This window comes from Micromys minutus (assembly GCF_963924665.1).
Source record: "Micromys minutus genome assembly, chromosome: 8".
NCBI lineage: Eukaryota > Metazoa > Chordata > Mammalia > Rodentia > Muridae > Micromys > Micromys minutus.
Window position 1 is genome coordinate 50356223 of NC_137977.1, and position 27237 is coordinate 50383459.

General features: G+C 45.2%; 1 protein-coding gene across 11 annotated transcripts in view; it reads left to right on the forward strand.

Moving 5' to 3' along the window:
* The window catches only part of NEDD4L (NEDD4 like E3 ubiquitin protein ligase), a 302617-nt gene that overhangs the window by 265404 nt on the left and 9976 nt on the right, over positions 1-27237 (forward strand). For 6 of the 11 annotated variants that reach the window (XM_080920294.1, XM_080920284.1, XM_080920290.1 and 3 more), the window contains 10 exons: positions 1414-1491; positions 3711-3765; positions 3864-3917; positions 8467-8525; positions 12483-12548; positions 14093-14322; positions 16085-16206; positions 18950-19020; positions 20395-20490; positions 26700-26773. In XM_080920294.1, the coding sequence (XP_080776420.1) occupies positions 1414-1491; positions 3711-3765; positions 3864-3917; positions 8467-8525; positions 12483-12548; positions 14093-14322; positions 16085-16206; positions 18950-19020; positions 20395-20490; positions 26700-26773 (905 nt within the window). The remainder of the gene's footprint in view (positions 1-1413; positions 1492-3710; positions 3766-3863; positions 3918-8466; positions 8526-12482; positions 12549-14092; positions 14323-16084; positions 16207-18949; positions 19021-20394; positions 20491-26699; positions 26774-27237) is intronic. The other 5 variants (XM_080920285.1, XM_080920286.1, XM_080920287.1 and 2 more) reach the window with 1 other exon arrangement.

Here is a 27237-nt window from a genome sequence, read left to right on the forward strand (position 1 = left end):
AGCCTTTCTGGTTAAAGCGTCCAGAATCCCCACCTCCTAATAGATACCCTGGGCTTTCTGTAAACTTCACTTGGTCATTGGCTACCTGGGACTTCAAGGGTCCCTGGCAGCCATGGTATCACCTGTCCCATCTCAGAGTCAACGAGTAGCTCATTTGAATCTTCTGTCCAGTTAGCCAGCTCCAAGTGGTATCCTAATCGTCAGCTTCTTGGCCTCTCTAAAGCCTACATCCTGGCATAGCTCTGTGTGCCGCAGTACGCTACAGAATCCTGCAAGTACTACGTCTCAGCCTCTTGAAAGACGCATTAGCTCCAGGGTCAACGTTCCTCACAAAGCCCTAAGATGATTTATGTCTTCAATTAAAATCTACTCTGGCGCGTAGACAGGGCCGCTTGTACTGTTTGTACCCTTTTCTATTCTTGCTACTTCCAAAAACCTCTCACTTTGTTATAATCCAGCGCCTCTGGCTGTCACTGTTGATCCGGGAATTTGGTGAAGCAGTGAACCTTTTGTTAATTTGGCAGCCACACAGCCTTTACTTGCTTGGATGAGATGGAGCTGGTGTCGGATGTCTCAACGGCTTGCTTTCACCTGGGTTGGTGCTCTTGTTGTTCCTGTTGACTGGGTACCATTCTGAGTTTCATTTGTTTTCTAATCTTTTGAGTTTAAAAGCTTTGGATTCTTTAAGCCCCATCACATTCCAGTTGGCTCTATGTGAGGGGCAAGTCCTAACTCTGGATCCTCTCCTTTCTGCAAGTGAGTTTGGGAAATGGAGTCTCTGATATAACTGTTTTTCTTAACTAAAGAAACAGAGACAGGGGATGCTGCAAGATCAGATGCCTAGCTATTCTTTGCAAAGGAGAAAGCATGTCCAAAGATGAGAGTATGTATTTCTTTCACTGATTTTTTTTCTCTGGCCTCTTAGGAGCATATCTCTTAAGGAAAAATGCTTACAAATTTTCTGTTACGACAGGGATGGGAACCTAATCATCGGAGCTTGATAGGCAGTCTCATTCGCTTCGTCTATACGTACAATTCATAGGACGAAGCAGACTATCTCTGGAACAGCACATGGACTCTTTGGTCCGACAGATTCAGAAGGAGGTGGTGAAGCCCAAGAATTGAGGAATGATGTTCTCAAAGGGTCATTCAGAGATTGTGAACACTCACCCCGCTCCTTCTCTGGTGAACAGTCATACATCTCCCAATCTGGTTGCCTCTTCCTCTGGGAAACAGTTAACCTCCCATCAAAGGTCTTGTTCCCCTTTCCTGAGACATGGTAGCCAGACTTCCTCTACCAAGCAGACAGCTGGGATCCCTCCCAGGTGCCTGGAAACATGGAGCACAGGAAGGTGCCAATGAGTGCACCCAGGGAGTCCCTCTTAACAACTGTCATGTACATTTTTCCCGCAGGAAGATCCACGGTTGAAATTTCCAGTACATATGCGGTCAAAAGCATCTTTAAACCCCAATGACCTGGGCCCTCTTCCCGTGAGTATACTAGAGACATGAAATGTGTGATTCTCCGTGTTCATGGGAAGCCTTGCCCCTTCCCCCCAGCCCCAGGCTCTCTGGTTCCACTGGCCAATGTGCCTTAGAAGGGTTAGATGTCAGAGCAGTTTGAAAGGTACATTATAGTACGTTACAAGCCAGTTCTTATAAAAGAGGGCTTCTAATTACTAGCCATTAGTGGGAGTTCGTTTTTTAAATAAGACATGTGAAGGGGCGTATTCAACAGGTGCCAATTTAAGCAGCATGCATTTATTTTATAATTTAGGAACTCCTGAACTTCAGACATCCTGTTGACTAAGTCATAAGAACAAAAGCCATGAAAATGGTCTGGAAAGAAAAGGCACGAATAATCACAGAAAGTTTCTCTAGAGCCACTTAACCTATAGATTTTCTTAAGTGCTTTTCCCTTTGTTGTGGCTCTTTATGAACCTGAGGGGGAGTGTTTTGATTTTTGTTTCGTTTTGCAATTTTGTTCCTCTTTGGTGGCATGAGATGATTTGGTCTGTACTGGGTTTGGGATGAAACTTTTACTGTCTACCTTCTTCAACAGCCCACCCTTCATAAAAAATGCTAGAGATGAGGGAACAGGGTCGAGTTTGGTTTGGTTTTGGTTTGGGGTTCCAGTGTTATTTGTTTAAATGACCCAGACCAGCCTGGAACTCAAAAATCCCCTTTCTCTTACTTCCCGGTTCCAAAATAGGAGACATGCGCCACTACACCCAACCTCTAACAAAATGTTTTTAAATGGAAGTTGTCATTATTTTCCAAGGATCAGAGCCTTTTCTAAGTCTAAGAAAATCTCTTAGGCTACAAAGACGGCTGAGCATAAGAGTGCTTTGCCACACATGCGTTAGGATGCCACAAAAGCTAGACTTGGCCACAAGTAGGCCTGTAGCCCCGGTGCTATAGGGAGCTGACTGGAGGATCACTGGAGCTTGCTGACTACTACACTAGCTCCAAGCTCAGTCAAAGAAAGACCCTGTCTCAAAGAAATAGGGTGAAGTATGAACAGGATGCCCAGTGCCTTCCTCAGACCTCCACACGCACGGGCATGCATACCTGCACATATCCACATACAAAACACACACGAATGCGCACACACACATACATCCTTCCCCTCAAAAAACAAGAGGAAAATCTATTGCCTGAACCTTTCCTCTTTCTGAGTCAGGGTAGGTGTGCTGACCTTGCCTGACTAGCACCCAAATGTTGGCGATGTGACTAAACAGGTGGGAGTGTAAGGACCAGAGTTCAGATCCCCAGAGCCCACATGAGAGCCCCACGAGTGGGTGTGGCATCCTTCCTGTAAGCTGTGTGTGGAGAGGCAGAAAGGCATTCCCCAGAACAAGCTGTCTAGCAGCAAAGGAAAGCTCCAGGCTCTCCAAGAGGCCTGCCTTGTTAGGATAAAGGACAATCCCGACAATCAAGGAAGATACCAGACACCAACCTCAGCACTCCAGACCCATCCTACCCTTGTGCACATCACACGCGTAGATGGACACCGACATATGCAGGCAGACGAAGGGAGGGAAAGCCGGTTGGTTGCCGGAGTCTTTTAGTTCCTTAGTGTAAATGACAAGAGTCCTCAGTACTGGGGCTACTCAGCCACTTAATAAATAATAAAGCCGCTGGGTGCTACATCGTTCAGTGAGCCCTCCCCCTCCTTCCCGGAAGTACACAGTAGGTATTTTAAATGAACACTTTATGCTAAACTCTTTTACAAATGCTTCTTAGGCTTATTTTTATGTGTATTATCGCTTTGCCTGAGTCTGTGTATGCACACTGTGAGTATGTCTGGTGCCCACAAGTCAGAAGAAGGCATCGAGTCTGCTGGAACTGGAATTCCAAAGAGTCTTGAGACACTGTGGGTGCTGGGAAACAGACCCAGGTCCTCTGCAGCAAAATCCGGTGCTCTTAACCAGAGCTGTCTCTCCAGCCCTCACACAGAACTCTTTGGCAATTTCCTGAGGTTCCTGCAGAGCATCCTGCTGATGCTTCCTACAGTAAAAACTGTGAGACACTCTCTCCTGTGTGACTTCTTAGCTGTACCCAAGTTAGCATTGTTGGGAATATTCTCAGTGCAAAGGTGTTTCTAGCAGAGAAGACTATGAAGGGCCCCGAGGTTCAGTGTCGCCTTGGATTTGGGAAGTGTAACTGATGTTGGTGTTCTCCCCTTTCTTTTCCTCCCCGGAATCCAGCCTGGCTGGGAAGAAAGGATCCACTTGGATGGCCGCACATTTTACATTGACCATAGTAAGTAGCCCCTGCTGTCTCACAGGCATGACGGGGTACAGGAAGGGGAGGGTGACATAAATGTGATGTGAAGCTTTGTTGTTTTACTTCCTGTCCAGGCAGCCAGGTGTTATGTGGAGAGAATGATACCAGAGAGTCAGTGCCCTTATACGGTACTGTGCCTTCACCCCAAGGTTGTTTCAAAGTAGCCCTTCGAGCTTTCGCCCAACTTGATCTTGTGACCTATTAACTCTTTTTATAATTTAAAAAGAAATTATTTCTGACAGTCCTTTGATATTTGTGCTTTTAATAAATACACCCCAGAAATAGAAAATAAGATTAGAAGTAATGATTTAGTTCTTTTAAAAAAAAAAAACAGGAATCCACTCAAAAGTGTTTTCCACTGTGGATGCTTTTGGAGCACCGACTTCAGAGGTGCTGGTTCTGAACTTATTTTCTATCGTGGCATGTGTCCCTGCACCCAGCGCACTAATGACATATGCAGCTGTTTTCCTGAAACCTTAGTATATTTGCTGAAGACGTTTGCTTTAGCACCTGTGGATATATGTATCGTCTACAAGTTAAACTAATGTTTGCTTCTAGCCAGGGATTGGTATTGAAGGGTTGAGGGACATTTTGAGTTGGTTTGGTTTGGGTTTTGGGGTTTTGGTTTTGTTTTTCTGTGTTTTTTTTTTCTTTAGGTGGTTTGTTTTTCATAAACTAATACTTATGTAGCCCTAAAACTTTCTGAAGAAGGGGCGGGGGAGCTTTAAAAAGTTTCTGATAAAGTTCAAATCCATGTGCAGTTGGTGGGATCTGGCTGTGTGTTTGCATTTAATGCATTAGTTCAGAAGCAGGAAGTGAGCTCAGGTGGATTGATGAGCCTTTGCTGAGAACCCTGTCCCCAGACAGTGCTCATACACAGACCAGTGGACTTCTGGGAAAAGGAGGGACTTCCTCCAAGAACTTGCCTTCAGACGTGAGGGTTAGTGAATTTGGAGTCAGAAAGACCTACCCAAAACTCAGAATATTTAGCGGGCAGGGTCACTCTTGGAGTTAAAAGAGATTATTTCAAGATATATAAGCTTTGGTTTTGTCTTTGACTAGAAACTAAAAACACTGAGGTATACACTTTCCAGCACTGTACTGTGAGCATACAGTGGACAACATGGCCACTTTCTGGGTATGTGCATGAATTATCAGCCCCCTTCCTCCAATACTATTTATCCTCAATTCGAAGAACTTTCTAAAATGGGGAGAGGTTATCTACCAAGCTTTGCCCTGTGGGCAACCGTAAAGGGATCAGTGCTGAGAGACCATTCTTCCCCTTTCCCCTCAAAATCTAGTCTGTGAAGTACAAACTCCCTATATTTTCAAAGGTTTCCTCAGGTCAGTAGGTGCAACCCCCCCCAACAGCTTTAATTACCTGGTGGATAAGAACGAGAAGTTTCCTCACCTTCGGAGTAAAATGTTCCCAACAGTTATCTGGCAAAAACCCTTCCTCTCCCTTTCCCATGCCCGTGGTCAGGAACTTCACAGGCGCTGTAGGCATTTCTTACTTTGACAGTGGTTGAATAGACAGGCTTTCAGAAACACAGATGCTTATTTGGAAGCCTTGATTCATTACTCTTCTGTGTAAAGTGCCAGGAGAATTATCTAGAATGAAATCTCTGGCGCTCTTGGGGAAAATGTTCTTCTCACAGCCCAGATGTGCCCAGAAGCTGAGCAGTCAGCCAGTGGTACCTTAAAATACAAAGGTAACGAGAGACATTCCAGTGACTTGTGTGTTCCTGCAGCCTGTCCACAGTGACCTGTTAACAGTCGCTCACCTGGCTGGGTTTCTCATCTCTCTACTTCCTTCTTGTCGTTTGATTCGAAGTGTAACATCTCAAAGGTTAAAAAGAGCATGTTTAGACTCTGAAGTTCTTTTCTGAAACATCGGCTAAACTGTCCCCCACTCATCCTCCCGTGGACGATACTTCACAGATTTCCTTCTGTAGCCTCGGGTACTTGTGTGTGGTTCAAAAAGCGCTCAGACTTTGGAAAGGACTTTTGTTTTCACTCCCTCGGTCGTTCCAAAGACAACAGGAAGCTCCTGTTATATGCTGGGGCATGGTCAACAGTGGAGAGGAATTATGGGATTGGGTACCTTACAACCCCTGTTCTCAAGGGCGCATGCCTGGTGGAGAGTGCCCAGAGTTGTCTTATGCATTGTGTTGGAAGGTGAACATGTTATTTGAGTGCTCAGTGTGGCAGTGGCTGAACATGGCTCTGTGGGGTGGGGGCTGGGGGGTGTCCTCTTCCAGTCAGAGTTCGAGCAGGGTTTACTCTAAAGAGCATGGTGGAGAGTGAGCTTAGAACAAACCAAATGCGGCCAGCCATCCCACACTGGCAGTGAGAACTGCCCCTCGAAAACCTTAAAGCCTTGGTCACGCGTTGTTTGTATGTGTATAGAGACTTACAGGAGCGTGACTGGCCGTGCCATACCAACCTCAAAGGAATACAGTCCTGTTCTGCCTGGCTGGCATTCGAAGGAGGCTGGCTGGCATGGCACCCAGGCCTAGCCGACAGGTCGCTAACAGTATGAGGACTCAGATTCACTCTGCAAACAGTAGAAGCTTCCAGGGGTCTATTCCCAGAGTCAGGACGGTGGTCAGGTGTATTCTTGAGAATAAACTTGGGAAGTTTGAATAGAGACTAGTAAAGCCATGGCCCTGGAGGTCTAGAGTGTGGAATAACAGTCCAGGACACAGAAGCATGCCCCACCCAGCAAGAACAAAGTAATGACAATTGGGTGATCACCAAGGACTGGCAAGGTCCTTGATCTTGGTAGTCAGTGCATTATGACACTGCTTTTGTTAATGGGACTTCTGTCATTGTGACAGATACCTGGCCTGGTCAGTTTAAAGGATGAAGAATTCATTTCCGCCCACAGAGGTCTCGCTAGTCCTTTGCACCAATTGGTTCTGGACCATCATTGTAGACCAACATGGCAGAGGCTGCTCATCCTAACAGACAGGAAGAGAGGGGCAGAATGTCAAGGCTGATGGCCCTTCTCAGTTTTCTCCATTAATTCTCAGTCTGTGCACATTCCCTCGGGTTTTTTTTCCCACCCCCTTAGTTAATCCTCTCTGGAAAAGCCCTCACAGACACACCCCAGAGGCTTGCTTCACTAATTTCAATTCAATCAAATTATCAGGTTAATCCTCAGGCTGCTGACTGGGGTGTCAGGTTCCAGGGCCACTGGGTGTTGGTGTCACCTGCTCGGGAAGCTAAGGGAACCCAGTGCAGGTGTCAGAGATGGAGTCTGATATTCAGGTCCAGTCAGGAGATTTGGAAGTCCTCCTGTGTTGGGAGAGGTTTGTTTATTTTGATGACAAACATCCATTCAAGACGGTTATTGCCCAAGCTGCTGTAGAAAGGCAGGGTTCTGTCCAACTGTGTCCTCCAGTACTGTGACCTCTATTGTATTTTATTTTTTTAATTTTTCCACCTCAGTAGCAGCTTTGAATTTCCAAAGTCTCTCTCTTTTTTAGAAATTAAACAACCTAAAATGCCACCTGTGTTTAAATTTTATTTATTTATTTAAAATACTACCTGTATTGGCCGGTGTTCCCAGACGCAGCTTCACATTCGTGTACTTTTTCCGCCAAATTAAAATGAAATTAGCTTTGTAGATGTGTAGTCCTAAGGGTTTATTTTTTTTCTCTGTCTCCTCTTAATGCGGACCATTTTTATCTTGAATGTATCTACATCACAAAGAATAACGGGCGTCACCGTGGCTTTTTTCCCGTACTCGTGTCAGTAACTGCTTTAATCATAATCGGCCTAGAGCATTTTTGTTAACAATGTCTCATTCTTCATGAAAGCTTATAACATCACAGTCACAGTTTAAGAAAAAATAACTAAGGTGCTTGTTAAAATTGAATCTGTGACAGTCTGCTCACTACCAGGCTAAGAGTGAGCAAGTGTGAGTTTTTAGAGAAACACACACACACACACACCTTTCTCTTTTAAACTTCGATGTAACCTGTTGTAATCCAGCCTGCCCTTCACACCTTTTTCTGTCTGAGTGCCCCAGCCGCACCTCCACCAGCAAGCATGCCCCACTCACCCTAGGCAGCTGCTGTTCGTTATCACCCGAACACCTTTGTTCATTCTTTTGGAAGGAAGGAAACTGCCCGGCCAGGCTGCCAGGGAACCCTTTCTCTGAATCTTGCTCAGCTCTGTCTAATTCTTTTTTGTGACCAGCCACCTTTGCTGCTTTGGTTATATGTGCATGTGAGAGGTACAAGGGTGGATTATTCCTGTGTTCAATGTAGAAATCTCTACTTAAAAGCAGTTTTTTTTTTTAAACATCTTAAGCAAATGTGTGTTAAGTTCCTAGGGAACTAACCCTTATGCCTTTTGAAAATCAAGATCAAGTTATAAATCCTTTGTGAGCAGAGGGGGTTTATAATTGCACATTTACCAGGTTGCTCACCCCAAACTGCAAAGATATGATTTTATTTTTTGCTGTGCATTTTATTATTGTTGTTGTTATTTTAACTAATCATGTATATGTTTGCCATGCAATAGCAGGGTTACCTTCTAACCCCAAAATACTAAATTCTCCCTGGGGTCAACCTAAAGGGGCTTTAAAAAGGGAATTTTTCTCTTTCTTAAATATCCTGTGTGCCGAAGGGATTAGAACTAACGCACTGGTGTTTTTGATGTTTTCAGATAGCAAAATTACTCAGTGGGAAGATCCAAGACTACAGAACCCAGCCATAACTGGTCCGGTCAGTATTGTCATGTTCCTTTCCTTCATATGACTTTGTAACTGTATTACACACACTTCTGGTGTGTAACTACTGTGGTGTCCAGAGACTGGTAAAATGGAATAGTTTAAGATTTACCCCAGCTTTTCAGTGCCTTTTCCAGATGGGGTAGAGCTGCTTGGGGCCTTTGAGTTGGACTGAGATTAGAAAGGAAGAGAAAATGGTGTGGTAATAGTAGCAGATTGAAATGTTTTCTTCCTTAGTCCTTCATAAAAGGATGGTTTAAATGGATAATCAGGATTTCTCTCTCTGTCTCTCTCTCTCTCTCTCTCTCTCTCTCTCTCTCTCTCTCTCTCTCTCACCAGCTAAGCATTGATATTTTAATACAGGCTTAAACATGAGAATTAGGAAAGACATACCCTGTACCCAAATGTGAGTGCAGGCTCCTTAACCAAGAAAAGCATCCCTCCCTTCCTTTTTATAGACTGCAAGGCCAAGCCCTGCATTCATACTGGCATTTGTTAGGACAGTGATAATAGGTGCATGCTAATCAGCCTTCTCTCTTCCATCTTTAAAACCCTATGGAGAAGAGGTTGGGAAGCTATGGAGCGTGCGTCGACTGCTGACTCACCAACTCTACACTTGTACCTTTCACGAGTGCTGGTTAGAAGGTGTCCGTTTGCCTTAAGCCGTGAGCCTCAATTACTCCAGCACTCTGTAGTCATGGTCAGAGGGAAAGTCCTAAGTCCTCTCTTGCTGGTGACACTCTCATCAGCAATTAGTACACTGATGGTTAGCCAGGGAGCTACTGGGTGCTGAGAGCAATACAGTTGGTCTTTTCCACTAAATGCCCAGTTCTGCTGATTACATAATTCTGTTATTTTTTTTCTTCTGGTTTTTTTTTTTTTTTTTCAAGATATTCTCTCATATCCTCTGGCCTCCAAACTGGTGATTAAAAATTTGCTGCCAACATGATTGCCATTTCTTGGAGGACAAATATTTCTCTCTCTCTGGTGATTCTTTAATTTTCTTGTTGCCGTTGACGTTCAGAGAGCTCACAGTGGCATGCTGGATTGTGGATTTCCCCTTGTGGATCTCATCTTAGATGCAGGGCCATCCATGGGGAGGGGGTGTATTATATCTGTCCTCTGTTCTGGCAAATCACCACCTATTCCCACACTGCCTTCCCTGTCCTTACTCCACCCAACCCTTAGCATTGCTCTCTTTGTTCTCATCTCTTAGGATTCTCCTTCCTCCCCCCTTGGCTGCACTTTGAGTTGTTGCTTGATTCTTCTAGTTAATTGTTTCTCCGTTTTTGTTTTTGTTTGTTTGTTTTGTAAATGTTTTACGTATTCATTGTGCCTATGGAAGTGAGTGTGTTTAATTGCTCGAAGTCCTTTGGGGTCTTATAAATTTTGCTTTGTCTTTTTATTTCTTCTATATTGCCTTTTAAATTATTCTTTTATGTTTTAACAATATAAAGATACTGAACATCCTCTCTCTGGGCACTTAATCTCCTACTTATTATGTCTTTATTTATATTGTTGTCTGGGTGACTGTGGTATGTGTGTTTATGGATATATGCATATATGTGTATACATATGTGCATGCACTGTATGTGTGTGTATCCGAGCGTGCATGTAGGCACACACACTCTTTTTTCTCCTTCTGGGTTATTTAAAATCCTGGTTACCATTTACAGGCATTTCTTGGCCTGGATTTATGCCACCTGATTACAGTAACTCTGGTCCTCAGACCCACTTAGATACAAGCATGGAGCATGAATTTATTTTCAGTCTGTTTCCTTTTGAGTGTCTCCACTTCCATCACTGGGTAGAAATAAGGTTCCTTGTAGGTTCCCTGGGCCTGGGGTTAGTTTTCCAACACCCCTTTCAACTCTAAGCCTAGGACTCTGTTACAGCTTATCTCTGTCCATGAGACCCCTTTAGACAATGACTCAACAGATAAAACCCATTTCTAGCACTGGAGGTTTTACTTGGTCTAAAAAGAAATAACTCATTTTAAAATGGAGTACAGAACTGCACAGTGTTCAGAAGATGAAGCACAAATGGCTGAGAAACACTTGAATATTTGACATCCCTAGCTATTAGGGAAAAGCAAATTAAAACTACTTTGAGATTTTACCTTACCCTAGCCAGAATGGTCAAGATCAGTACAATAAATGGGAGCTCATGTTGGTGAGGCTGTGGGAAAATGGGGCACTCATCTATTGCTGTCTAGACTACCGTCTTGTACGGTTGCTATGAAATCACTGTGGGGTCCTCAGGAAGCTGAGAATGGATCCACCTATATCACTCTTGGGCATGTTCCCAAAGGACTCTACCTCTTCCTACAGAGACGCTCGCTCAGCCATGTTCACTGCTGCTCTGTTCATAACACCAGACATCGGGAGCAACCAGGATGTCTATCAACTGGTGAATGAATAATGAAAATGTGGTACATTTACACAGTGGAATATTATATAGCTGTTAAGAAAAAGTAAGAATTTGCTAGTGGTTGAATGGAGCTAGAGCCATTCATCCTGAGGTAACCCAGACCTGAACGCTAGTGGTCTTTTAAATTTTCAGTGTGTGTGTATGTGTTCCATCAAAATAACCATAGAAGTTGGAAACCCAGTAAAGAGACAGGGAAGAGAAGATCCCACGAGGAAGGGAAGCAATAAAGGGGAAACTAGAATAGGACTGAATGGGGGAGGGGTGGAAGAACAGGATATGGGGGTGGGGGGAGTGAGGGGAGAGACTCTCGGGTGTCACCTAGGTAGGATATCAAAACTTCTTGAGAGTTGTATCTGACTAATACCCTGAATCCAATCCCAGTAGGCCATTTTTTTTTTCCATAGAGAAGGCATTTGAGTTTAAAGGAATTTTTGCATTAGTGTTCTAGTTTCATTTCTTTTACTGTGATAAATTACTTGACCCATAGTCACCTGGAGGAACTTACAGTTCAGGTAATGAACGGTCTGTCAAGTGAGGCGCGTGAGTGTGAGCCTGCTTGTGCCGTACACCATCACTTCCAACCATGAGGGATGCTGCTGGCTGGCTCACCTGTCTTTCCCATACAACCCAGAATCACCTCCCCTGGGAATGGTGCTGCCCACAGTTGGCTAAGCCCTCCTACAAAAATTGACAGACAAGACAATCCCTAGGTAGACAAACACCAGTCCGATTTAGGAAATCACGCAAGTGGACAGTTAAACCAACCAAGTGGACAGTTAAACCAACCAGGACACCAGAAGGCAAACTTTGTGACTCTTCAGTCTAACTCTTTTCAAAAGTGCCATTTACTCAGATTTTCCGTTTATGGTATTTCTCCTCAAGTTTATTTGTGTTATGTTGTTGCTGTTAGTTTTGAGTGATAGGGATGAATTATGCCCCCATTGCTTGATGTTTTGAGATAGCGTCTTGGAGTGTGTGTGTGTGTGTGTGTGTGTGTGTGTGTGTGTGTGTGTGTGTGTGTAGTCCAGGATGGTCTTGAACTCACCATCATCCAACCTCTGCCTCCTCCTGAGTCATGAATTACTAGCACGAGTAATATGCATGGCTTCCCACAAAGACTCTTTAAATGACCTTGGGGTTGTATGTTAAAGTGCCATATCCAATAACACTCAACTCCAGGAGGGGGAAGTGATAGGCATTAAAGAGACATTTTGTATCCATGTATCTCTGTGTGTTACCCTGACTCATACTCTGGCAAAATTCATATAGAACAGGTGTCTAGTTTGTGCAGTGGAATCCTAAGAGTTTCCTTGGCTACAAGTCTAGTGTTGTGCCGACTAGCTCGCATTGCATCTGAGACTCCGTCCTTTCCTTTGCAGACATTATGCCGATTTTCTGTAGAAAATACAGGATATGAGTATTTAAGGTTTGCGACCCGTGAAACTTGGCCAACATTGGCTCACTATACATAAAATTTCAGGCATATGCTTACATTATCTGTGTGTTTGGATTTCTCTTTCAGGCTGTTCCATACTCCAGAGAATTTAAGCAGAAATACGACTACTTTAGGAAGAAATTAAAGAAACCTGTGAGTAGTCAAGTCTTCCAAAAGCTCTGAGTTTTAGCCTGTTCCCATCACCCCATTACCTCACAGTGTGCTTGTGACTTATGTGTGTACACTTCCTTTTTCAGTGCTCTTTGGCCCACCCAGACCTTTGATCTGAATTTTCCTTTGAACAGAAACAATAAGTGAAGATGAGCTCAGTGTTAACATTATCAAATCACCTGAAGGGCAGTTTTCTAATGGGATATGTTAAACAATCATATGGTCTTATGGAATCTAAAGTAACTCAAGCCCCAAGTCAAGACATCTGGGGGGGACCACACTGAATTATATCTCTTTATATCTGAGGTGCAATTTTAACTATATAATTAACATACTTACTTTAACATGAAGTTTACGATGTATAATTATATTACTTGGTAATGTTGAGCCCAAGTGTGATAATCATCATCATCATCATCATCATCACTAACAGTTACATCCAAGAGACCCTGGAAGGTTGATACAGACAGTGCTGAGTTCATACTGTGCTTACTATTGGCATGTCTCCCAACCCCCAACCTTACGTCTTCTGCGTTCATTACCTTTGGTATGGACCTCCGATTTGCTCTCATTTAGCTCAGAAACTCAATGCCTCTAGCCAAGGAGACTGTAAACTCTTCCCTTGCCTGAGGCTGCCACCCTCTCTCTGCTCCCTCCCAGTTGATGTCCTAGTTCTGAGCTTTGTCCTGTGGTAAAGAAGTACTGTCCACTCCTGCTCTCTCTCAGAATCCACCGTCTGTCCCACGGTTGTGACTCCAGTTCTTCATTCACAACTAGAGACTCTTTGCCCTCGAAGCTCACATTGGCACACACAGTAGCGTTCCTCTGGGAGTTATCCGTGTGTACCCCAGTGAGCAGCAGCTCCATGGCTATTACCAATGTAGGGCAAGGCTAGCCTGGACCTCATTTTTCCTTCCAGAAGGGTGTTTTGCACACCTCACTCAAGTGCTGGCTTACATTCACTCAACTTTGGGTTCATGGATGTTTCACTCAAACTTAGTAGGGTGCAGGGTCCTACTCCCGATAACAGCACCATGAAGTTGCAGGCAAGAGCCTTGTATCTCTCTGCTGCAGTTCCTCCCAGAGATAAGACTGGTTCCAGCTTGCCTGGAGGTCATACTTAAAGGTTGGATTACACGGGATTAAGTCTTCTTTCTTTGACTGAATCAGTTATTCCAAGAGGCCTGTGGGGGAAGTGCCCATGTCTCCATAGGGGTAGGATGAGTTTCTGAGCTCAGCAGATGTTCTCCTAAAGATAAGTGGGTGATTTGGCCTAAGCAGCTCTGAATGGCTGCCTCTGTGTGTCCCATCTCAACACAGGGAGGTTCTCCCTCTGTGAGAGGACAAACCTGTAAAAGGAAGACCCTCAGTGGGACCAGATGTTACTGCACATTTTATTTATCTGAAGGCCACCATTGCTTCTGCCCTTTGGTTATTTTCCTCTATGGCAGGTGTGTGTGTGTGTGTGTGTGTGTGTGTGTGTGTGTGTACCATATGATGAACTTCTCTTTTCATCTTTCATCTAGGCTGATATTCCAAACAGGTTTGAAATGAAACTTCACAGAAACAACATATTTGAAGAGTCCTATCGGAGGATCATGTCCGTAAAGAGGCCTGATGTCCTAAAGGCCAGACTGTGGATTGAGTTTGAATCAGAAAAAGGCCTGGACTATGGGGGCGTGGCCAGAGAGTGGTTCTTCTTACTGTCCAAAGAGATGTTCAACCCCTACTATGGCCTCTTCGAGTACTCTGCCACGTAAGTGCGGGGAAGACATTTGCAGTGTGTGCCCCTCCCTGCAGTGGGTGCAGCTTTCTTCTTACAGAATTTAACACATCATCAAAAGACAAGTAACTCACCCATTTGAGATTTCAGTCCCTCCCCACCCTACCACCCTAACAAGTCTAAAAACAGGTTCTGATCCAACATGGTGAATCACTGTACGTTGTGAAGGCCTGAAATGGGTTCTCCTCTTGTCAGTTTGGCTCACAGAACTGAAACTGAAATTATGTCCGCTAATTACAGAGGAAACAAGGAGTTTGCATCATTAGCGCCATTCTGATATAAGGGAAAGGTTTATCAGTGTCAGAATTCAGAGTCATAACAAGAACCATTTCTGAAGTCACACTACTTAAAAGGCAAGTCATGAGGATCTTCAAGATCCGTGCTCAGGATACAGAGGCTTATACTCTGGCCCCATAGTAGAAGAACTGGGCTGTGCCTTACGTGGGGATTTCATCATTCCTGGGCAAGGGAACTGAGGCAGATTAAATTGTTTGCTCAGTAAACATTTGGCTCCTATTGTCTCCAGGCTGAGAGTGCTTGAAAGCATGAGGCTGATCTTAAACTCCCAATAGAAGAGTTGATCTTGGCAAAAGAGACGTTGATTTAGTCTTGCTCCGGAGTGAACCACAATTGATGTGGCTTCTCCTACATCTTCCTCCTGGTGCCTGTATTTTAGGGCCCATTGTCTCAGGACAGTCTTCAGTTGATCTAGCCACAAATTGCCTTGGTTAGTTGAGGTTCTTAGGCTTCTGGGAGAGTTCAGTAGTAACACCACTGAGGTAGAAAGCGGAGTAGGAGCCCAGGTCCTTACCTCTCCCTACATACCTCATAAATCAGTCTGTGCTGCCTAGTTGAAAGCCCCTTGTCCTCCTGATTGCTAAGACCTGAGAGGATCACTGAGTGTGCCCTGGGGCTTGCATTGTTGAGACCGCCACATTCTTTCCCCAGGGCCTTGAGATCAGGTAAACCAAAGAGTTAGACCTTTGGGGAAAGTTCCCAACTCAAAAGCCTCTCAGAGGAATTAACCTTTGACCACAGAAACCATCTACGGAGAGCTAGAGCTCGTGTGCTTAACGACCTCTGAACACCCTTTACCATTGTGAGGGTTCCCTTCTCAAGATGTCTGGTTGACCCACTTGAAATTGACATCGTGTGTGTGACTGTATGAACTGTATGTGCATGTGCGTGTTTGTAAGTGTGAATGCACTTGTATACACCTATGTATGAGGGACAAAGGACAACCACAGGCATTCTCACCTTGTTCTTGAAGACAGTCTCTCACTGGCCTGGAACTTGCCAGGTAGCTAGGCAGCCAGAAAGCCTCCAGGGACCCATCTCTTTCAGCTTCCTGAGCCCTGGAATTACAAGCACGAGCTGTCACACCCAGCGTTTTAAAAAACAGTGTTCTGAGGCTCAAACTGATAGCCCCAGGTTTGTAAGGCAAGTGAATGCTTTATGGCTGAGCAGTCATCCCTAAAGCGGACATTTCTGTAGATAAAAATGAGTCGACCGTCAGCAGTTTTCATAGGTTACCAGCCCCAGTAACCCGGAACTGTCAATTACAGCAAGGGGGGCTGGCTAATAGGCTGCTTCACCTGCCTCATACCAGTTGCCACAAAGTCCCCGAGGTTGCGCGTGCGCTGTGCAATGAAGGGGTGGGTGGCAAAGGGGGGGTCAGCTTCTTGGATTTCCTTCATTTAAGCGTGACTGGACTTTCCTCCTTTCCTCCCCAAAGGGACAACTACACACTTCAGATCAATCCCAACTCAGGCCTCTGTAATGAAGATCATTTGTCCTACTTCACGTTCATTGGAAGAGTTGCCGGCCTGGCGGTGTTCCATGGGAAACTCTTAGATGGTATGTGGCTCCAAAATTTTTCGGTAAAAGCAAGGCGGTTCTGTTCGTGGCTCTGCAGTCCAGTGTCTGAGCCCATGCGCAGGTAGTAAGGGTGTCACTGGTTTCCTGTAGCTGAGTTTTTCCCTCTGGAGATTGTACCCCGTGTCTTCCTCAATCACTCAGAACCTCAGCCTACAGCATGCTGTTTTGCCGTTTGTCCCCCAACAGTGGTCTTCTGATACTGTCTTTGACACTGTTTTCTGATACTGTCTCTGGGGCACTGAAGACAAGCATCTATCTGTACGCTGATTTGTAACCGCTAAGTGTGGATGGAGCATTTGCCATTCCATGAGCTTCTACCTTTCATCTGGCGAGAAGTAAACTCAGTGACAGATGGAAATTTTAATTGTGAAGTTAATTAAAGTGATGTAATCCGCCAGCAGCCTGTTATTGCTCCCTTTCCCCCAGATCAGTTTTTAGTGATTTCAAAGTAACATTACCATTCAGCTAAGGCCTTAACCCTGGAGTGTCTTCTGAAGAAGACAGAACAAATTAGAGGAGACACAGAACTCCAGGGCATGAGAAACGAGGACTCAAACCTCCAGCTGAGGGGACCAAAGTCCGTCAGACAGTTTTTGGTGGTCTTGGCAGTTTCAAAAGCACTACCCTTTCATGAGAGAACACTGCAGAAATCATCAGTGAGCGATAATGTCATTAGAGAAAGTTTTTAAACATGGGTGTCAGATGGTTGAAGGGAGCATTTCAGTTTCGGGGGAATTTGGCTAATTGCCTTGGAGCTTGAGCTACTCCATCCAGTAAATAATTGATGGGTCCTCCAAACTTTTCTTCCAACATGTCTGTACTACTAATGGCTAGCTAATTGTGATTTTATCCCTGTTACCAATATTTTATTTTGCATGGGGATGGTGGACACTGTCTCTGACTTTATCTGTCCCTAGATGCATAAGGTGCATGCTCATTTTTGATTCACTGTTCACGTGTGTGTGTGTGTGTGTGTGTGTGTGTGTGTGTGTGTGTGTGCGCGCGTGCGCAGTTGGTACTTGCTTCTGATTTTCTGTTCATGTGTGTATACAGTAAGCACTTTTTGTTGTCCATGAGTACACAGTGGGCACTTCTTTCTGACTCTGTCCATGTGTACATGTATACAGCAATCACTTTTTATGGCTCTGTCCATGTGTGCATGTAGACAACAAGCACTTCTTTCTGACTCTGTCCATTGTGTGTGATGCAGCTCCTTTTTTAACTTCAGGTCCCTCCTTTGCTTATGCCAGTGTGTTAACCCGCTTCTACCTTCTGAGAAGGTCAGCGCATTATCTTCCACCAAGCAGGACACTGCTGTTAGTTGCAGTAGGGGAATATAGATATGTATAAAATATGGCCGTCTTCATATTTAATGGAGAAAAGGAAATGATTAGAAGGGGGGAAAGGCAAACAGCAGCGACGACCTCCCTGCTGCAAGGACACATCGGTCAGTTTCCCTGGCTTGGCAAGAGGAGGCACAGAAGCATCCGAAGCCAGGTTTATTTCAGGGGAATACGGACTAGCCAGCACATAGCCCTGCAGTGAGAAAGATGGAGAGAGGCAAGGGTCCATGGGGACCCGAGATGACTAAGATGTTGCCCACAAACGGGAGCACACGAAATCGGTTTCTCAGTACATGAATGTCCCGTTGGCAGAGCACACTCAGCCCCCATGGTCAGCTTCATGCCTTCACCTCACTAGACACTGAAGTGCGCCATCTGTGGCCCTGGGGCTACCCTAAGCCCCCCCCAAAAAGATGCCTGTACTTCAGGGCCCTGGGGTCCCACATCTGGAGGCAAAGGTGCTGCCTTCCTGTGGATGGGCTTCCACAAAGACATCTACCCCGTGGGGGAGTCTTCTCTGCCATGGCTTCCCTGTGCTGTTGGCAGCCCTTGTGGACAATTGCACAAGCCTTCACAGGGACATCTGTCAACAGCAGAGTCAAGGAACCGGCACTGAAATGCATGCACAGCTTGCCTGGCCGCACTGACTCAGCACTGCCCTGGGGAAAGTCCTCTCTGCCCCAGCCTCCCCGAGACACTGTACTTGCATAACAGCCCTTTGCTGACACAGGTTCTTCTTATAAGTCTTGTTAGCACAGGCTCTGGCTTAGCACAGGGCTTGTTCGTTGCCACCTAGAAGCCATTGTCATCTGCCGTTTAATCAGCTCTTAGTACAGATGCCCTTCTCCCTACTCTCCACTGCTTCCTGAAGCCTCTTCCTCAGTTTTATTTCTGTTAGGATAAAATATTCTTACAAAAAGCAACTTGGGGGAGAAGGGGATTTATTCAGATTACAGTTTCAAATTACTTTTCATTGTTAGTAGACATCAAGGCAGGAACCCAAGCAGCGGGTCACACTATTGGTCACAGCATGTACACAGATAAGAGCACAGAGAAAATAAGCACATTCTCACAGTGTGACCAGGACGCCTTTCTAGGGAATGGTGCCTCCTGCAGTGGGCTAGATCTTCCTACAGTTGAAACAGTCACAGATAAGCCCCCCAACCTATATTCTTCCTGGGTGATCCTAGATTATCTCAGGTTAACAGCTAAAACTAACCAGTTTCCTCCTCACTTGCTCATGGATGACTGCAAAGGGTCCTTGGAATTCAATCACAACCACCCGTTTATATGGAAAGCAGTTTGTTCTTTGATTTCATTCACAGATGCACAGAGGTATGAGGGACTTAAAAGGTAACCAAGTTTTTGCTGTGTTTCAGGATTCTTCATTCGACCGTTCTACAAGATGATGCTGGGGAAGCAGATCACTCTGAATGACATGGAGTCCGTGGTGAGTAAAAGCAGTGCGTCACGTGGCCGGCACAGGCCGTCCTTTCCTTCTGCATGGTGTCAGAGCCGTGTTTGCAGTCACGGCAGTTGGTATAGCTACAGTCACATGGCATGAACAACAGGGAGGACTCAATCGCTTGCTTGGAAGTTAATTCACCTCCCTGATTTCTATAATAACCAGATTATGGTTGGTTTTTGGAAAGAAAAAAAAAGCATGGTACTTAAGGTAGGTATGCCTAAGTCTCAAGTCCCACGTCTTCACCAGCTGAGACTTGATGAGCAGACTAAACCCGAGGGGCACCTGAGGCTCGGCTGTAGTCTTGTTTTCCATCGGAAATGTTACAGGAGTCCACCTTCTGCTTTATGCCTTCATAGAAATGTGGAGGCGAGGCCCAAACAATAGTCATCTAGACATGGTCGTCTCGACACAGGAATTAGTGACATCTGCAGAGTGAGGGAGTGGGACATGAGTGCTTGGACAGGCTGGCGCTCACATGGTGTGGTAATGGCTGCCTACCTGGACTTCCTGTCCTTGGACAGGAAAGGTTTTCTACAAAACAAAATGTCCCTTCTTTTTAGAGAGCACTTGCATGTCTGGCTTTCTCTATTTGTGTATACTCTGGAGAATATGTGTGTGTGTGTGTGTGTGTGGTGTGTATGTTTGGGTATGTTTGTGAATATGTATATGTGTGTGTTTGTGTATGTGTGTGTGTTTGTGTATGTATGTATGTGTATATGTATGTATACGTGTGCAGGTGCACAATGGCTTGTGTGCACACATTTTGTCCTCCTGGAAGAACTATGGCTCTGATATCATGTGGTCACTTGGGTTAGAAAGCCATGCATCCCTCGGCCTCGCTGGCACATGGACTGTGTGTGTCTTGGGCAGGGTTGTTGTGAATGAGAGAGACGCCAGAGACCACAGTGAAGCTCCCAAACGGTCCCCAAACAACCTAGCTGCTCTGTATCCCCTCCCAAGCAGGTAGAGGGGAGTCGCAAATACTGTCACTGTCCACAGGTCTGTGTTGTACATTAGTGGGAAAGTGGGGCTAGAGAGATGACTCAGTGGTTAAGAGCGCATGCTGCTCTCTCTCACAGAGGACAGGACTTAAGTTCCTAATGTGGACGACAACCAGTTACCCATAACACCAGCTCCTTAGCACACATGTACACACACATACATAGACACAAAATAATCTTTAAGTAAGTAAGCGGGAAGTGGTTTGGGTAGAGCGGGCTCCCTGATGCTGGTGAGTAACATCACCCTTGGGCATTGTGCATGGAATTGCATTAGAATGAGTTTATTAATAAAGAAGTCAGACAGGTTTGTGTTTTGGAAATGAATGCTCACATTTCCTCTCCGTCATTCCTCCAGGACAGCGAGTACTACAACTCTTTGAAGTGGATCTTAGAAAACGACCCCACGGAACTTGACCTCATGTTCTGCATAGACGAAGAGAACTTTGGGCAGGTATGTGGGTCCGGCTGCTGTAGCTCATGCTTCCTTTGCTGTGGGCTACAGCAAAGCATAGCTAGACGCTTAGAAACAGCCACACAGACTTTCAGCTAACCATTAGCACCACCTTGAGCAGCATTGGACTAGCATGCCAGGGCACCAGGTTCCCTAGCACAGGGTTTTCTGTTTCCCTGCAAAGCTAGTAAGTTCTTAATGCTGCTGGGGTCTCAACCAGCACCCCCCAAGTTCTAAAAGCCAGCCAGGCATTTTTAACTTTGCATCCAGAATAGAGGTTTTTCAGAGAGCAGTGTGATTGCTTGCCTTACCAGGGTCCAGATGGTCAGGTACTGGTGATGAGCCAGGACTCTGAGACCTTTTCCTCTACTCCATGGCTCTGTTATTATGATGATGAGGCTCTTAAGTGCCCAGGGTTGTTTTGTTTTGATGTTCTTCCAGATATCCCCAGTTACCAGTGGATTAATCAGTTACTTCCAAAGTGGAAGTCACCAGGCTGGGATCTTTGTAATTACTATCAGTACCCAAGGCTTTGTTCATCTTAAATATGGAAACTTGGGATTGGTTGTCCCCTAGTGAGTGCATTTCTTAGGAGGTATCTTCAAGGTAGTTTAGGTCTACACAAAAGCCCAGAGATGATTCCAGTCTCTGCACAGTCTTGGGCTGAACTGAGAAGAGCTCACAGTAGGGCTACATGTGGAAACAGACTTCATCTGCATTGCTTGAGGGTGTGTTGGTGAAGGAGTGTTGGGTGTCCTCCACCACTGAGACAGGTAGCTGAGAGGTAAAGTCAGGAATTCAGCTCCCTGGTATTATTTAACGCCAACCCAGGGTTTCTACCCTGCCTTTGGCCCTTTAGTTCCTGGATAAAAGACATACACACAGCCTTCATATTAATAATAAGCCTTAAACAGCACAAGAGCTAGGGAGGGATCTGCCCTCTATGCTGTTAGAATCTGCCTTCTATCTATAACCCTGAGTTACTACTTACTGTGTTTCATCTGGGCTGCTCTTAACTCCAGCTGGGCAGCCCTATGGACCAGACTTTTATGGCTTACCTAACCCATGGTGGCTTTTCTTTCTTCCTCCTGCACCTTCTCCTTGGTCCTCCTCCAACCCCAAGCCCATGAAACTTAAGCCCCACCTCTGTCTCCTCTGCCCAGCTATTGGCTGTTGGTAGTTTTATTTACCAATCAGAAATAACTTGGGTGCAGGGTCATTTAGCATCTACAGGTTGACTCTCTCCTGGCTGGGACCCAATATTAGCATTAGAATACAAGCAGCTTTAGGCCAACAGCTACATCCTGGCCTCCCAGATTAGAGACTCTTAGAGGATCCCAGAGGGAGGAAATGCTGAAGGAGTGAAGTGGGAAGCAATGAGTGAAACTGGGGTTTGGGGGTTGCAGTTTGAGGACATGAACCTGTCAATATCTGACACCCCAGCCCGTGCCACACCCTGTGCTGATGCGTCATGCCTAAGATTCCCACAGACAGCGCCTACTGTTCCCGTGACTGTGGGACTTTGTCACAGGGCAGGAAGAAGGCTTGTGCTAGCCCTTCACTTCTGAGCACCAGGGCCTTCCTGGCTCTACCCAGTCCTGCCTGACTCCTCTGATTCTCAGCGCTCTCCCTGAGAAGGGCCTGGAGGCACCTTGCTTTCCCTCTTTCTTCTTTGAAGATTTCCCTTAGCTTTCAGACTCCCTGCGGAAGCCATGCTTTCTCTTGTGGCTCCACTTACAGGGCTGTCCTACCACTGAGCCTCTGCCTGCTCCTTCCTAGCCCCACCCACTCCGGCCTTATGACCTCATCCCATTTGCAGTCCCACCACTGTGCCATGTCTGTGCTCCACATCTAACTGTGCTGTGTTCAGCCGCCTCCTCAGGCTCCTCCTGAAGAGCTCAGGCTCCTAGCGCTGCAGCCTTTGCCCCCTCTCTGTCTCCACAGTGCAAGGGTGGTGTGACTTTTGAGGTGCCCAGTTTCTGGTGTGTCCATGTGTCCTAGCGACTCTCACCTCTGTTGTTTCTCCCCCACCCCCCCCCCCCGCTCCCCTCTCTGGTCTTTACCAGCCTTGCTTCTAAGCTCTGGTGTCCCGCCAGCTCTCTGCCATTCCTATCTCATTCCTTGTCCCAAATCTCCCTCCACTGCCCCACAAGTGTTTCTCATCCGTGCTGTTCCTAAAAAATTGGAGAGCTTCCTGTCACCTTCGGTGACCTTACAACCTGTAAAGGTCTTAACACCTTATAGTCTCACACTACCCACTACCCAGTCCTCACCTTGTCCTCTGACACACCCTCCCCTCAGCTTTACATGTAATGGTTCATATGTGTGTCTTGGTGCCATGGTATTGGCAGTACCATGTGCCCTCTCCAGACCCGTGATTCTGTCTTACCGCCTTATCCTACCCTCCTTGTTGTAGGCTATCTGTACACCGTAAGCGGCTTGAAGCCTTGTCTTGGTGTCTTCCATGCACTGCATATAATATGTATGCCTACTGTGTGCCTCCCTAGCAGATAGAGTGCCCGGTACTCAGTACACACCCAAATGTAGTTGTCAACTAATTGCAGGCCCTAGCAAGATAGCACCCGCGTTTCCCCTCTCCTGCTCCTCTGCAGAATAAATTGAGCTCAGAAGCTCATTCTGACTCAAAATCAGCACGTAGCCCCCAAGTTAGCCACTCCCCTGGGATGGGACCAGTACTAATCCCTAGGTAATAGGGACACGCCTCCTGGGCATAGACTTCTGTGTCTCACTGCTCAGTTAGAAGGTTTGGTAGCTATTGTCTTACCAAATGGAACTATAGCTGTTGCTTTTCCTTCTTGGGGGAGTGGCTTTTCCTCCTGGCTGGTGAGAACCTGGGGCTGCAGTGAGCCCCTTGCCCTGGAGAAGGTTCAGTATGTGAGGGAGGGATGAACATAGAGAGCACAGTGCTTCTGCTCCTCCTGTTGTGACCAACAATCATAAAATTATTTTATCGTCAATTTATAACTGTAATGTTGCTACTATTATGAGTTATAATATAAATACCTGACTTGCAGAATATCTGATAGGCAACCCTGTGGGAATCAAGGCCCATAGATTAGAACCACTGCTTTAGAATAGACCATGTGTGGGTGTATTCCTGGTAGAATAGAACCAGCAGTTCCTAGCTGAAAAAGCTGAGACATGGGACTTCTAGAAGCCATGTAGTAAGAAGACAGATAACAACTCACCAGCAGAACTTCAGGGCCAGAAATGTCAGGGGACATAATGCCTTCTCAATGGGTAATCACCCTATTCGGCCCACAGTAGGGAATATGACCTCACATATAACCAAAACCTGCAGCCAACGGCACAGGAATCCTATGGGAGTTTTAAACTGGATAAGTCATGTGTCTGTGATGCTGGAAAAGACTCCTTAGAGAAAGATAACCGAAGGTTGAGAAACCGTAGTCTGAGAGAAGAGAGTGTGTGGTATAAGGAGCTAGAAAGAGGTGAGTCAGAATCAGAACAAGAGCCGATGACATCTGTACCCCAGATAGGAGCAGGCATCTGAGGAAGCATGAAACTACAAACACTGCACGTGATACAGGGCTTGTCAAATTGCCCATACCAAAGCTTCGCTGCTACTGAGGGACATGTGGTATAGACAAGGTAGGCCTGGCCAGAGACTGTCTCCTGAGGCTGTGTCCCACAGCCCAGGAATAGAGTCTTAAAAACAGATGAGCCTTGCTCTGCCTAAGAGTCCACCCATGCTGTTTCTAGCTAGCTCCACAGACTTCCACATACCATGACACATATGTAGGAGTTATGGGAGATGCATGTGTCCAGGGCTTCCGAATGGCTGGTGTTATATTCAACTTCAAGGAAGGCTACAGGGCTCATGGTTTCTCTGATCTTCACGAGAAAGATATTTACATTCAAACACAGTGTCTTAGATAGATTTCTGTACCTAGGATAAAACACCATGACTAAAAGCAGCTTGGAGAGGAAAGTATCTGTTTCAGCTTACAACTTTCTGGTCATTTTCCATCACTGAGGGAAGTCATGGTAGTAACTCCAATGGGAACCTGGAGGCAGGAACTGAAGCAGTACAAACCATAGAGGGGTACTGCTTACTGGCTTTCTGTGCATGGCTTACTCAAGCTTGCTCTTTTATACAACCCAGAACTACCTGCCTAGGAATGGTACCGCCCACAGTGGGCTGGGCCCTTCCACATCAATCATTAATCAGGAAAATACCTCACGGGCTTATCCAGGAGCCAATCTGATTGGGACATTTTCTCAACTGAGGTCTCCTCTTCTCAGATGACCAGTCTGGGTCAAGTTGACAAGACAAGAACTAAATAGCACACAGAAAGGTGTAAGACTTGAAAAACAAAGAGAGAAAGTTTTTTTTTTTTTTAATTGCAAGAGGTTTTGCCACAAGCACTTATTGAGCACCTACTGCATACCAGACACCGTGTTAGTTGTATGCACAGTGGATTCTTCCAAAACCCAAGGATAAAGAAGCAGTCCAATTCAAAGAGTTAGCAGTGGTACCAACATCACGGATCTCACATTGTAATGGGACCCTGGAAGTGCTCAAAACATCATCCCTGGCAACTAGTAGCCCAAGTGAAATGGGAAGGAGATGGTATTGCCCTGTTAACTAAGAAGCTGCTGCTGGGATCCAGAGGCTCAAGAAGGGGGCAGTAAAATACCTTCCTATGCTTGCTGTGTGTGCCCTCTACCACCTGACAGAGGACCCAGTTGGCAGAACCACCCATGCCCCACCTTATTGTCACGGCCTGATCACTTAACAGGAATAGTCTTTTCTTCCTTTCAAAACAATTCTACCAATATAATTGATCCATATTAAAAAATAAAGCCAATATAGTAAAGGCATACAAATATATATGACTCTCATGATTCTAGCATCTCAAGAAAAATCACGACACAAAATTTTACTTATATCTTCCTAAATTAATCTGCACAAGCCCACAGTTTGCTTGTGTTTGTTTATGGAAGTAGAATTAGATGCACTATACAAGCCTTCCTACATCAGTAAACTGTGCTGTTTTCATGGCTACAACAAATGTCATCTTACAGATGTACGGTATATTTTATTTTTGCCCTCTCGGTGGCTACATTGTCTGTTTTGATATTTACTATATAAACTGACAATCCTGGTGTATACATCAACTGTACAGCCCTGGGGGTGGGAATACACACACACACACACACACACACACACACACACAAACATGCACGCATGCATGTGTGCTCTATATGTTAGTTCTGAGAAACTTTTACCAAAAGGAGAAAATGGATATAGACCTAGAGACCCACATGGTAGGAGGAGAATTGACCTCTGACCTCTTATAAAACTAGCAGATGATCTCTGTCTTAAGCAAGTTCCTTTCTGTTCTTTCTTTCTACTTGGTTGTTGTCATTGATGATGACGATGATGATGGTGATGTTTTATTAGTTGAGTTTTGTTTCTTAAGTTCCTGTATTTTTTGCCTCTTGAAAGAAATTTTTTGCATACTTCTTTAGGTAACTTAATTTCTTGTAACAAACACAATATTAGAATTTGCATCTCGGGGATTGATGGTTGATTGGAATGTGGATCTCTGGATTTGATGAACGTTCTCTGGTGTTTAATTTTTTCACTTTGAACATAATTATGTTTTTTAGGGTTGTTTGGTTGGTTAGTTGGTTTATTGTTTTGAGGGTGGTTTTGTGGGGGGGTTGTTGTTGTTGTTTATTGCTTGATTGGGTATTTTGTTTTGTTTTTGTTTTTATGTTTTTTTGGATAGTTTTGGGGGTTTTTGTTTCTTTCAAGATAGTTTCTCTGTGTAGCCCTAGCTGTCCTGGAGCTCCCTCTGTAGACCAGTCTCTGTAATCTCTGCTGGGATTACAGGTGTGAGCCACCACGGCCCAGCTCATAAGTGCCTTTTTAAGTAAATAAATACCACATGAAATGTTGCTCTTCTTCATTGTTGCTAATGTATGAAGAATAATTAAAACTCATACATAACCATAAAATATCTCGCCTCTAATGGTGACATCTTTAAATGCATAGTGTCTTGGAACAGTTAAAAGGGTTCATTAGATACTTTCGAGTACACAGAGCCCATTACTGGGAAGTATTTTTGAATGAACTACACTTCTCTTTTATAGTAAGATTTTAATTAATAATAATTCAGATAGCTCCATGTAATTGACTGTTGTGTTTCCTCTAATCACAGACTTATCAAGTGGATCTGAAGCCCAATGGGTCAGAAATAATGGTAACTAATGAGAACAAACGAGAATATATTGAGTACGTATGCCTATATTTATCACATTTTCCTGGTGTGTGTGTGTGTGTGTGTGTGTGTGTGTGTGTGTGTGTGTGTGTGTGCTGTATATGTGCCCCTATGTGTACAGGTGTGTGAGCATGGGAAGGGGACAGAGGTCAGTGCCCTGTCTTCCTCAGTTACTGTTTGTTCATCCTGTTTTTATTTCTGGAAACAGCCTCTCACTGAACCCAGAGCTCATCAGTTCAGCCGGTTAGCCTGGCCAGCGTGCTCCATGGACATGCTATCTCTACTTCCAAGCAGCAGGAGCACACCCTCATGCCTGACTTTTTTGTTTTTTCCATGTGTGTTAGGGACCAGAAGTAAGATCCTTACGTTCACACAGCAAGCACTTAAACAGTTGAGCCGTCTCCCCAGTCCCTTCCCGGTACTGCTTGTGCACACAGAGACCGTGAACATACAGTCATTTTGTTTGTTTGTTTGTTTT